Raw genomic sequence first — 12,038 nt, 5'->3', positions numbered from 1 at the left:
TACGAAAAACATTGACTAAATCTTCAAACTGAAATCCATGCTAAGTGGATTAACTAATGGAATTTCACTCTCATAACCTCAATCCAAGAGTGCCAACAATTCAGGTAGAGTATCCCATGGTACTCGTAAGTAATGAACAGTCTTTCAAAAAGAGCTGATTTAGCTGATTGCTGTTCCTTGTTTGCTATAGATCATGAATACTTGGAAGTGGCTTTTGTCATAATACTTTTGACAAATGACAAGTTTAAGGATTCTGAGCACACCATTAATCTCTGGCACGCAGTTACTGCCACATTGTAAACGAAAACTTCTGCAGCAATGATCGCTTTTGGTTTTCTTTTCCTGTTTGTTTAATCAAAGACAAACCTCCATGATTTCTACTACAAATTTCACTTTCTGAGCCCCTCCCTTTTTGTTGGACTATATATAGTTTTTCTGAAAACTGCCAAGTCTGTAGTTCAGAGAATAATGAAAAGGGGGGGGGGAGACCATCACACCATTTTATAGCTTATGTACACCTCCCCGAATGCCTTTGTGTGTACATCCTCCTTCCCCAACCTAAAGGACTGTGAGCACAGCCAGAAAGCTGCCGCTGGACTCGAGAAGCCATTGGAGCTGAGTGAGCACAAGCGGAGTCTCAGAGCCCTGGTCGGCTTAGGGGAAGGAAAGAGGGTGTTTGGGCTCCGCTTCAACACCCCTTTCCTTTCCCCCCCCTAACGTTTCAACATAGAAAAGGATTTCCATGTTGGACATTGATCTGCAGGGAGGAAGGGGGTGCGACACTGTGTTCCCTGTTCCTGCCCTGCTGAATATCGGATAGAAACGGCTTAAGTAAGTTGTGAGATGTGGGTGCACCTCCCCCCCTTCCACACAACGCTGCATCAGAGCCTCATGCAGACAACTAATATATATAATTTTCAAAATATAGAATTTTGGTATATCTATTAGATCTCAGTGTTTTCTAGATTACAAAATATAAAAAAGCCCCACACACCAGCTTTGGAGGGATCTCCCTCCAAGTATTTCGTGCTGACAGCTAGTCTTCCACATGTAAACGGACAGATGCCATATGGGCAGGACGATCTTTTTTTATTTAAGAAATAGGTTTGAAGAATCGTATTTTCCTCGTTTTAAGCGTTTTCCCCTTCTACCATCCACCCCTCCTGATTTTTTTTTAAAAAATAAGCCTCCTACGTGTGTTAAGTGTAAGAGTAGACAGGCAAGGCATCTTTTCCATTTAAAAACGTCATGGATGACGTCATTACAAAAGGCCCTCTGTATGGGGCAGTAGTGGGCAATACTTTTTAATTTTAAAAGCCCACTCAAAAGAACTCGTAAAAGAACAGTGGCACACTTCAAGGAGCTGACAGCACGAACCAGAAATAGTATGAGAGTGTACACCCTTGCCAAAGAAATGCTGTTAATTTTTTCCCCTTCCATTACAATGAATCATACTTTCCGTCAACCAAGTAAAAATATTGTGTTACTTTAAATAAATACTTAAATATCTTATGTCCTGCGTAGCAGCGTCATTGAAGATCTCAAATCCTTGTTTTCATCTCTGAATTCCATAAGGATAAATCTTTGGTCAGTTCATTCGCACTCAATGCACAGCAGTGCTAGGTAACTTTTGAATGGTGTGATAGACAGCCCAAACGGTGGTGCTGGTTTTCTTCTTCCACACAATCCTGCTTGAAAGGCATCGCATGAAATACTCAACTTGTGCCTTGTTAGGTTCACCGCTAAACAGTGGATTTTTCACCGATTTACTCCTGTGTGTGAATCAATTGAGCCATCCTTGAGTCAGTCTAGTCCACTGCTGCTAACTTGCTGAAGGGCCTTCGTTTAGGAAGTAGGTGGTCATTTCTCCTTTACCTTTAACCTTAACAACTCCTCTGCATTCTAGCTGATAGTTGTTGGCTGATAACACCTGATACAGGTCTGTGGTGACCTGTGGAATTTGAAAAGGGAAGGGGCAGAAAAGAGCAAAATCAACACTGTTCTGGTAGTCCCACAGTGATGCTGGTATTCCTAAGCCCCAAGGATATGATGCAAAAGGTACTCCAGTCTAACTAGAGCAGGGATCATTTCCTGCGGAAGCGCACAGGAGCGGAGCTCTGGCAGTAAGGAGCCCAGGGGGCAGGCACATGCAACAAGCCCCACCCCCTGCTCCCAGCAGCCCCCAGTTGGGTCACGAGGAGCAAGAAGCAGCCAGGTAAGTGGCAGAGCCCCCTCCCCGGCCTGCCTTCAGGTACAAGCTCTCCCTCCTCTTTGAGGGCAGATCTGTGCATTCCCCTTCCCCCCCATAGCTAGCAATCCAAAACAGCCCAGTGGCACCTTTAAGACCAAGTTTTATTCAGGCACAAGCTCTCCCTCCTCTGCGACGGCAGATCTGCACGTCCCCCCCCCCCCCCAGCTAGCAATCCAAAACAGTCCAGTGGAGCCTGAGCGGTGGTGGCTGTTGCCTTCTGACACACTTCCAGTGATGTCAGGGGGTGTGGCATATGCAAATAAGTTATGCTAATGAGCTCCTGCACCTCTTTTTCTACGAAATGACCCCTGAGCTACAGTGATACACACAGGGGAGCAGGGTTCTGTGCACAAATTCCCTAGCATATAGGGAATAAGATGTGCAAAAATGTTGGTGTATGTGTGGTTCTTAGTGCTAGCTCTCTGGCAGCAGCACTTGGGGCCTGTATGCACCAATGTCCCCTCTAAACTGTGGAGTCTTGTGAGCAAAAATTCTACTTTGTGAGCTGCTGGCATCAAAGTTGTGAGCGAGCGATTGGGCTACAGCATCAATTAGTTTGCTCTGGAGCCCATCCTCCCTGAGCAAAGACAAAACTGTGAGCTGGAGGCAAAAAAAAACCTGTGAGCCAGCTCACACTAACTCAGCTTAGAGGGAACACAGGTAGGCACTGTTTCTAACTCTGGATCAGGAAGCAACGGTCAGCATTGTTGGCTGCAACAATCTTCATCTCTTCCTGCAGAGATGAAGACACTAAATAGTACGCCATACCTCTGAGACGGATAATTAGTACTGTAAATAGTGACAGCACCAACCAATGTTCCCTCTAAGCTGTGGAGTCTTGTGAGCAACAATTCTACTTTGTGAGCTCCTGGCATTAAAGTTGTGAGCCAGCGATTTGGCTGCTGCATCAATTAGTTTGCTCTGGAGCCCTCCTTCCTGAGCCAAGACAGATACGTGTGAGTCAGGGGCTAAGAAACTGTGAGCTGGCTCACACTCCCTCAGCTTAACTCCACCTGGTGAGTAGAAATGCCAGCCTCCAGGTCAAACCTGGGGTCAATGCTCCCTCTAAGCTGTGGAGACTTGTGAGCAAAAACTCTACTTCACGAGCGACCGGCATTATTTATTTTATTTGTCTCATTTATAGGTAAATAAATTAAAGCTGTGAGCGAGCCATTTGGCTACTGCATCAATTAGTTTGCTCTGGAGGCATCCTTCCTGAGCAGATGCAAAGTTGTGTGAGCCGGAGGCTAAAAAACTGTGAGCCGGCTCACACTAACTCAGCTTAGAGGGAACACTGGCACCAACCATCTTCTGGATGCCTAAATGTGCACAGAAGATGTGGATGGCGAAATGTGCACAAGGGGGCTACCCCCACCTTCTGGTTATTGTACGGGCAGAGATTCTTCTTCGTGGGCTCTGTGCCTGTGCTAAACCTTCATTCAGAGCCACCGCACACGCCCAAGGGGAAGGAGATCCTGCTTCCCACACAGTTCTCTTCTGATGTCCACAGCAAGAGTGGGAACGTTCTGATGCCCCCAAATCCCTCACGCCCCGGGGACCCCCACATCTGTCATAGCTCATTCCCCTTTTTCTGTTCACGTGTACACTTCCGTGTGGGCCTAGGAAAGATAGAAGGAACTGGAATTAAACTGACACCAAAAGGCAAGGCAGTGGGTCGCAGTAAGGCAGAAAGGAATGCAGGGCAGCTCCTCTATGAATCATGCAAATGCCCATCCTAAGAGGGATTCACTTGAGTGCCATTTCCCCCCAAGGACTTCACGGCCTTTCAGCAGATAATTTGGTCCTAATTAAAGTCAGAGAGGAGCTGCGGTGGCTCAAGGGGTTAAGACGCTGAACTGCAGGCTGTGGAAGGCCGGTAGTTCAGCAGTTCGAGACCCAAGTGTGCCGCATGACGGAGTGAGCTCCCGTCTCTAGTTCTAGCTCCTGCCAACCTAGCAGTTCGAAAGCAAGACATTGCAAGTAGATAAATAGGGACCACTTTGGTGGGAAGGTAACAGCGTTCCGTGCGCCTTGGTGTTTAGTCATGCCGGCCACATGACCACGGAAACGTCTTCGGACAGCGCCGGCTCTTCGGCTTGGAAACGGAGATGAGCACCGGAACCCTAGAGTCGGACTCGACTGGCTTTCGAGCTAGGGAACCTTTACCTTTTAAAGACTCAGAGCTCCAAAACAATAAGCAACGGGCCAATTCCAGGAATTCCCTCTGTATCTCAACAACCGGACAGGAAGACTCATGCCCTTCCCCAGTCATGACAAGTACCTGGTCATATTTAACTTCCAAATCTCCAGAAGGGAATGCTTTTGACTTTCTCCATGCGAAAGGGGAAAACTCCCTTCTACCATATAGACAAAGGATTTCTTTTCAGGCTGGCTCATCTTTGAAAGATTGTACTTCTTATTCTCACATTCCAATGCCAACACCCCATTCCCCCCTTAGTCTCAGCAACGGGATATAGTTCCTCCTCAGCCCCGCTTTTTGTGGCCAGATTGGAACTCATCGTGTTACCCAAACCTCTCCGTTGGCCCTTGGCTTCTCTGCTTCACAGACCTGTCTCTGCATCTCCTACTACTACCTGGTCAGTTTCATCACCTGACGCTTCTTGGTCGCCACTGAGGACACCCCCCTCTTTCCCCCCAAAAGCAGGACCGTGTGTCTCATTCCCCCCCCCCCTTAAAAGTTTTATCCCCCAGTACGTAGGCAGCTTTTTCTAGGGAAATGGTTTTTTTGTTTGTCATTTACAGCATCACTTTTTCCTTTCTGTAATTTTTATTGCTGCTTTTTGCATAGATTAATTTGTTTCTGTTTATAAAATAAAAATGCCGCTTAAGAGTCTTTTCCTCCTCATTCTTTCAAGATCTGAATCTGGACCTTGGTATACACAGGCTATATCTCAAGTATATTAAAGTATCCAAAATACATGTGGACCTTGGTATACACAGGCTATATCTCAAGTATATTAAAGTATCCAAAATAGATGTGTTTGTTCCATACTAGCAATGGGACGCACCTTTGAATGCTTTAGCCCTGACATCAATGTTCCCTCTAAGCTGTGGAGTCTTGTGAGCAAAAAATCCGACTTGGTGAGCTACTGGCATTAAAGTTGTGAGCAAGTGATCTGGCTACTGCATAAATCAGTTGGCTCTTGGGCCATCCTTCCTGAGCTAAGACAAAAATGTGTGAGCTGGAGGCTAAAAAACTGTGAGCCAGCTCACACTGACTCAGCTTAGAGGGAACACTGCCTGACATGTGTAGACCGATTTGGGTAAGCAGACTGAGAACTCTCAGTGAGCTTGCACTGCCAGCCTTTTTCTTATTTTTCAGCTTTTTTACTCAATATTTCCCTCCTTTCCTCTTTGAGTTCAGTCAGGCAGTTTTTGTTGTTGGTCCAGTCTGCCATGTAAGGGTGAAGGACCCACATTTCAGAAGAGCCAATAGTGTGGGAACAGGTTGCCTTCCCTAGGTGAGCATGTAGGGTTGCCAAGTTCCTACCTGGGCTGCAGTGGAGGAGTTCCTGCCCTCATTGGGAGTCTTCTGGTGCGTGCACTCTGCGCGCCATGATAACACCATCATCGCATCAGGCACATTGGGGGCGGGGCAGCTATGATTCGAGGGAAAACCACAGAGTTCTCCCTCGAATCATAGAGCGTCCCTCCCGCAACGTGCCTGGCATGGTGACATTGCTGCGATGCCGGCATTTTGGGGGTAGGGTTCCCCCCGGTGGCCTGATCCGGGCTGGCGGGTAACAGGGTGATCGAGCGGGGTCCCCCCCCCAGGGGGGACCTGGCAACCCTATGAGCATGAGAAGTGCCTATTTTGTTAGGAAGATGTGTGTAATGCTGAAACACGTGCCCATTACCAAACGTTTACAAAATAGGCTGTCATAACCACTTGCCATGTCCTAGTGGTGTAGAATGTGACGGCAGAGGCTCCTTTGGGATCAACAGCAGCTCCTTCTACATGCCAGTAGGGAGAAGTTTCACATTCTACAATAAAATATATTTCGGCAATACTTGATCCCATCACTTCTAGAATATGCCTCTCACTAAAAGGTAGCCTGTGCATTGGTACAACCGGCCTCTTTTTAATGTACCACAGTTCAGGGTCTCTTATGTTTGCTTCTGTGGTAGTCAGGTTTTACATGAAACCACTTCAAAGTTCATTCAACAGCAACTTCAGCCCAATGCAATACGCTCAAACCATATTCCGGCTCCCATATTCCTGCTCCCATCGCCACCAGATTGCAGTATGGTTTTCCCTTCACCATCTACAACAAGGGATTCCTTTTCGTCCCCCCCCCCCCCAAGTGACTTTTCACACCTGGACCATAGCTGTTGGGCGGAGGGCAGACCTACCTGAAGAAGCTACTTTTCGAGTTGTATTTTTGCAGTGTACATATTCATAAAAAAGAGTTTGAGGAAGGAGGGAGAAGGAAAGGGATCAGGAAGACTCACCTGAATCCTTTCGGGTACTCCTGTACTGTCCATTCGACTGGCTACATTCACAGTGTTCCCCCAAATATCATACTGGGGCTTGCGTGCTCCTATGACCCCAGCTACCACTGGGCCAATATTAAGCCCTAATGTGAGAAGAAAAGAAAACAGTAAGAACAGTAAGACATGGATGCATAAACTGCTTCTGCAACAATTTGGTCTCCCCAAAGGCAAAAACTGCCTGAAGCTATATCAGGGATGGTCAGCTTATTTACCACTTAAAACTATTTGACCAAAGAAGCAGGTCGCAGATGTTTTAACTGAATTTCCATATTTGGGTGCGTGCTATTAATGAAACATTCATGCATCTAAGGCAGGCATATTTACAGTGATTCGATCTGTTCCTTTTCTATACTGTTCTTGTGAAACTCTCCCTCACATACCTTCAAGAAAGATCTTGATGTCTAGTCTTCGAAATGAGAACCACTAAGGGCATGGACTAGCCAAAGCTGAACATCTTTAAGTCCTTTTTGTTTCAAAGGGACAGGCATTTCCTAAAATATCCCCTACGAAAGTAAAAGGGTTTAGCTTTGGCCGGATTGTGACATACCTATGGGTTTTATTTGACTTTTTAAATGATCCATCACTTTTTCAAATTTAGCTCTGTGGGCGGGAGTTCTTTTTAAAACAAGATGCATCGATCGCACAATGCTGCCTCGCTGGATGCATGCCAGTTTTTGGGCAACCTGGTGCCCACCTGAGTTGTCAAACAGCTTCAAAACTTCCATGAAGGATATGCAACAATTCATATTTAACAAACTCCATGAATCTATATTTCCCGCCCCCTCCCCTTCTTCGCTTCTGTATCCCGCCTTTTTGGCCTTGAGTCTAAAAGCTCTTAAGCATTTCCCCCCATTAATCAAATAGTGTTAAAGTGATCGGGTTCATCATGTGGATTGAGACATTTTCTCCATGCTTCTGCAAACTGGAGGGGGAGAGAAGATTCTACCAAAAGTGACGTAGGCAAGTCCCCCATCCTCCTCTTTCTACTTCTGGTGGGCTGCTTTCCATTACAACTGTGTACAGTCCCGTGGTGTTAAACTGGAGCTTCTTAGTCTCCTAGGATTTTCCCCTACTCGGTGGCAGAAAAGATGCTTGACAACATCAAATCCTGACTACACAAATACTGCAAGAAGTGCATGCAATTAACAACAATTGTAAGAATCAGTTGACTCTTGTTGATGAACTTCAAGCTGTTTTAATCTTTCTGTTTTTCAACAGACGAACTTCCCCGGAGTTTTACCGCTCGTTTCGACACATTCTTTCTCAACGTAACGGTTCAATTTTGCATCCTTACAATATCTGACATCGGACTCTCTCCAATTCTACGTAACTTCAAGAGCTCTTGACAAAGTACTTTTACAAATGGACAGCAAGTTGCTGTCTGTTTGTAAAAGTACTTTGTCAAGAGCTCTTGAAGTTACGTGGAATTGGAGAGAGTCTGATGTCAGATATTGTAAGGATGCAAAATTGAAAGAGTGTGTCGAAACGAGCAGTAAAACTCCGGGGAAGTTCGTCTGTTGAAAAACAGAAAGATTAAAACAGCTTGAAGTTCATCAACAAGAGTCAACTGATTCTTACAATTGTTGTTAATTGCATGCACTTCTTGCAGTATTTGTGTAGTCTGTATCTTAGTTATACTGCTGCCCCCCCCCTTCTTTGTGACATCAAATCCTGGGCTGAGTACATTGTGGAATGGGCTGCAGAGGATCCATAGTGACCCTGGCTCTCCCCCCCTTGTTCTTAGCAAGTGCAGTACTGTCATGGAAACTGACGGCAATGATTGAAGTCAGGGAGCGAGAGCAAAAGAAGAAACAAAAAACGCCAGGAAAATATCGCTAAAGCTAAACGAACAAAGAAGGGCTAAAATGGTAACCTGCTGGACAGAACCCCTCTCCTTTTCTAAACAGAGCTAAACTGTTCTGACGTTTTGTACTTTTTTGTTGTTGTAAATTGTAGAGATTATGTGCAGAAAGCTAAGAACTCCAGAAATGGCAACTTGCCTAGACTTTGAAATTTGTGATACTTAAGTTTGAATATCAATCCCCCCCACACGCTGTGTAACTGCGTTTTAGAACTCTGCATTGACCTTTATTTATTAACCAGAAATAACATACATGTAATTGTGTACCCACCATTAAATGTATAAGGAGCTGCGGTGGCTCAAGTGGTTAAGACTTCGGTGGGAAGGGAACAGCGTTCCCTGCGCCTTGGTGTTTAGTCATGCTGGCCACATGACCACGGAAACGTCTTTGGACAGCGCTGGCTCTTCGGCTTTGAAACGGAGATGAGCACCGCATCCCTAGAGTCGGATTCAACTGGCTTTCGAGCAAGGGAACCTTTACCTTTAAAATAGCTTGACAGGTTTCCAACAGCACAGAAGACTAATAGCTGTTGTCAAATACTGTGGTAAACAGAATGTTGAGCTTTGTCTCTTGATTGGCCTTTACTCTTTCCACTCTCAGTGTACCTAAACTGATACTCCCAACTGGGAAATTTATATAATTGAATCAGCTCTCCACACACACACACACACACACACACACACACACACACACACTGACAATGCCAACTAAATGCAGATTTAAAAAAAACAAACAGGTCCTGGTCACACACGCGAGATAATCGGGGGGCGAAGTGAGGCTTTTTGCTCCGGAGCAAAATGAAGTGGGGTATCGTGATCAGACGTTTCCCCCAAGGTTCTGTGCACATGCCCTCAGCTGTGATCACATGTTGATGGTGAAGCATGGCAAAGAAGGGCGAGGTGCAGCAGTACGTGTTGGTGCGCATGCGCAGTTCCGCGTTTGCGTGCATACCACCGGATGCGACGGGATACCAGCGCTTCCGTGATTCGACGCCCGCCCGCCCGCGCCCTGTGTTTTCTGGAAAATAGTGCACTTCCCTTGGTATCTTTTAACTCTGCTTCTTCAGCTGGGTGATACGGGTTGCCGATGGGTGCGGGACACTTGCCAGATGTTTTTGTGTGATCGCATCCTTAAAATCCGCCCGGCATTCGTCCCTATCGCGCGGCTAATTCTGCGTGTGACTGGGTCCAGAATTAACTACTGTTTTTCATCTGACTGAGAGAGCACCACTGATTTGGTGACAGCTAACTATAAACATTTTCACTTTTAAGCATATGGGATGGCCACAGAGGAACCAATCCCAGGAACGAAAACCAGAACGAGGGTATTTACCTATCTTCATCTTGAAGTTGTTGAATGAATGTTCATTGATGTATTTCATTTGGTCCATTAACCTCATTGCAAAGTCAGCCAGGGCCTTGATGTGCGTTTTACCCACTTTGTCATAGGTGGAATCATTAAGGCCCGAAGCAGCCATGTATGTGCTGCCGATCGTCTTGATCTTTTCCAGCTGCCTAAATTGGTCTTCACTTATGATCTGTACAGGTGAAAAAGGGAACAAACCTACTGAAAAGGCTTTGTGCAGTAAGTCAATTTGCTGGGTGAATGACCCACTCAAGACCCAGAGAATATAACACACTGTCGCCTGCAGGCTGCATGGCTCTCCTAATAGAGAGATTTTTTTTAATGTGTGTGCACGGTGTATTTTGATCCTGCAGAGACAGGATGGTGAGGAACCTGAGATCTTGGTTCTATTTGGCTTTCCACAAATTCATGCCTCTTCAGAACGCTGAGGAAAGCAAAGTTAGATCTTATGCAGAGACAGTAAAGCAAGGGTTTTTAGCAAAACTGCAAGAGAACATTCCCTCATGTTAGGACTGAAACTAGCATGAGTACCAACTGGGGAAGTCGCTGTCATATGCAAAAGAATTATATTGAAAGTGTACAATAAGTATTACAAATATAAATACATAAATTATAAACCCCAAATTATACAAATCCGCAATTCATTTTTCACAGGTTATTTCTTTCCACAAGTTATTGGTACGCAGTTGTATCGGTATTTGTACCTAGTTCTAGTCAGCACTGGGGTCATCAGTGTTCCCTCTAAGATGAGTTAGTGTGAGCTAGCTCACAGTTTTTTAGCCTCCAGCTCACAGATTTCTGTCTTTGCTCAGGAAGGATGGTTCCAGAGCAAACTACTTTATGCAGGAGCCAAATCGCTCGGTCACAACTTTAATGCCAGTAGCTCACAAAGTAGAATTTTTGCTCACAAGACTCCACAGCTTAGAGGGAACATAGGCAGTCATATGATAGGTAACTGGGCTAGGGAGTTGGCATGTTTCTTCCCTCGCAACCCTTTTCCATGGCATCCATGCCTTCAAAACAGCTTTTTGGATCCCAGAAACAACCTTGGGTAAACAGTCTCTTTATTATGGTAATGCATGATAAGAGTGTAACAGTAACTTTGGATGAGTTTATAGTGGAGCAGAACTGATAAAGAGAATAAGTGGAATTCTAACTGATGAAATCAGGAGTCATTTCCTGCAGGAGCCCACAGGAGTGGAGCTCTAGCAGTAAAGAGCCCAGTGGGTGGGCACATGCAACAAGCACCACCCCCTGCTCCCAGCAGCCCTCAGTCAGAGCATTAAATAGCCAGGTAAGTTGCAGAGCTCCCCCCGGCCCCCCAGTCCAAAACAGTCCTGTGGCACCTTTAAGACCAAGTTTTATTCAGGTACAAGCTCTCCCTCCTCTGTGAGGACAGATCTGCACGTCCCCCCCCCAATAGCTAGCAATCCAAAAGAGTCCAGTGGAGCCTGAGCGGTGGGTGTTGCCTTCTGACACACATCCGGTGATGTCAGGGGGTGTGGCATATGCAAATGAGTTATGCTAATAAGTTATGCTAATGAGCCCCTGCACCTCTTTTTCTACGAAATGACCCCTGGATGAAATGAATCCAGCACAGAAGTGGTGTTTGAGATGTGTTGTGTAGGTCACCCCAAGGGTTTATCTCCTACGTGAGAGACAGACCAACCGAAATCCGTACTGCTTTCCCTTTAACTTACCTCATCAAAGTCTGCAATGATTTCGTTGAGGAGCCTCAGGCATTCCACCCCTTCATTGTTAGCCTCAAGCTCCACGTAGAATTCTGAGAAGTTGCTGATGGAGGCAAACATGACAGCTACGCACTCGCATGACTGGTAATAGAGTTCATCGTTGCGTCGCTCCTGTGCAAGGAAGTGGGCCGCTACATCTTTTGGCAAGATGTTATGGAGAAGGCGCCGGTTGTAGGCCTGCAATTCCTCCATTTCCTCCTTTTCTTCAGTAGCCTATTTTTATGAGAGAGAGAGAGAGAGAGAGAGAGAGAGAGAGAGAGAGAGAGAGGAGAGAGAGAGAGAGAGAGGAGAGAG

The 12,038-nt window shown here is 45.9% G+C and overlaps 1 protein-coding gene and 1 pseudogene across 1 annotated transcript in view; one reads left to right on the top strand and one right to left on the bottom strand.

Annotated features, from left to right (window-relative positions):
* Positions 1-1,078: 1,078 nt before the first annotated feature.
* The window catches only part of ADCY5 (adenylate cyclase 5), a gene marked incomplete at its 5' end in the record, with an annotated part of 36,272 nt that continues 25,312 nt past the window's right edge, over positions 1,079-12,038 (bottom strand). The window contains 4 exons of the mRNA XM_015413729.1: positions 1,079-1,951; positions 6,725-6,849; positions 9,961-10,165; positions 11,694-11,957. Coding sequence (XP_015269215.1) covers positions 1,823-1,951; positions 6,725-6,849; positions 9,961-10,165; positions 11,694-11,957 — 723 coding nt within the window. The remainder of the gene's footprint in view (positions 1,952-6,724; positions 6,850-9,960; positions 10,166-11,693; positions 11,958-12,038) is intronic.
* On the top strand, positions 7,748-8,630 carry LOC107112565 (annotated as a pseudogene).

This window comes from Gekko japonicus, unplaced genomic scaffold (genome assembly GCF_001447785.1).
Source record: "Gekko japonicus isolate JY-2015 unplaced genomic scaffold, Gekko_japonicus_V1.1 scaffold659, whole genome shotgun sequence".
NCBI classification, from domain to species: Eukaryota; Metazoa; Chordata; class Lepidosauria; order Squamata; family Gekkonidae; genus Gekko; species Gekko japonicus.
This window is presented reverse-complemented; position numbering and strand designations above follow the sequence as displayed.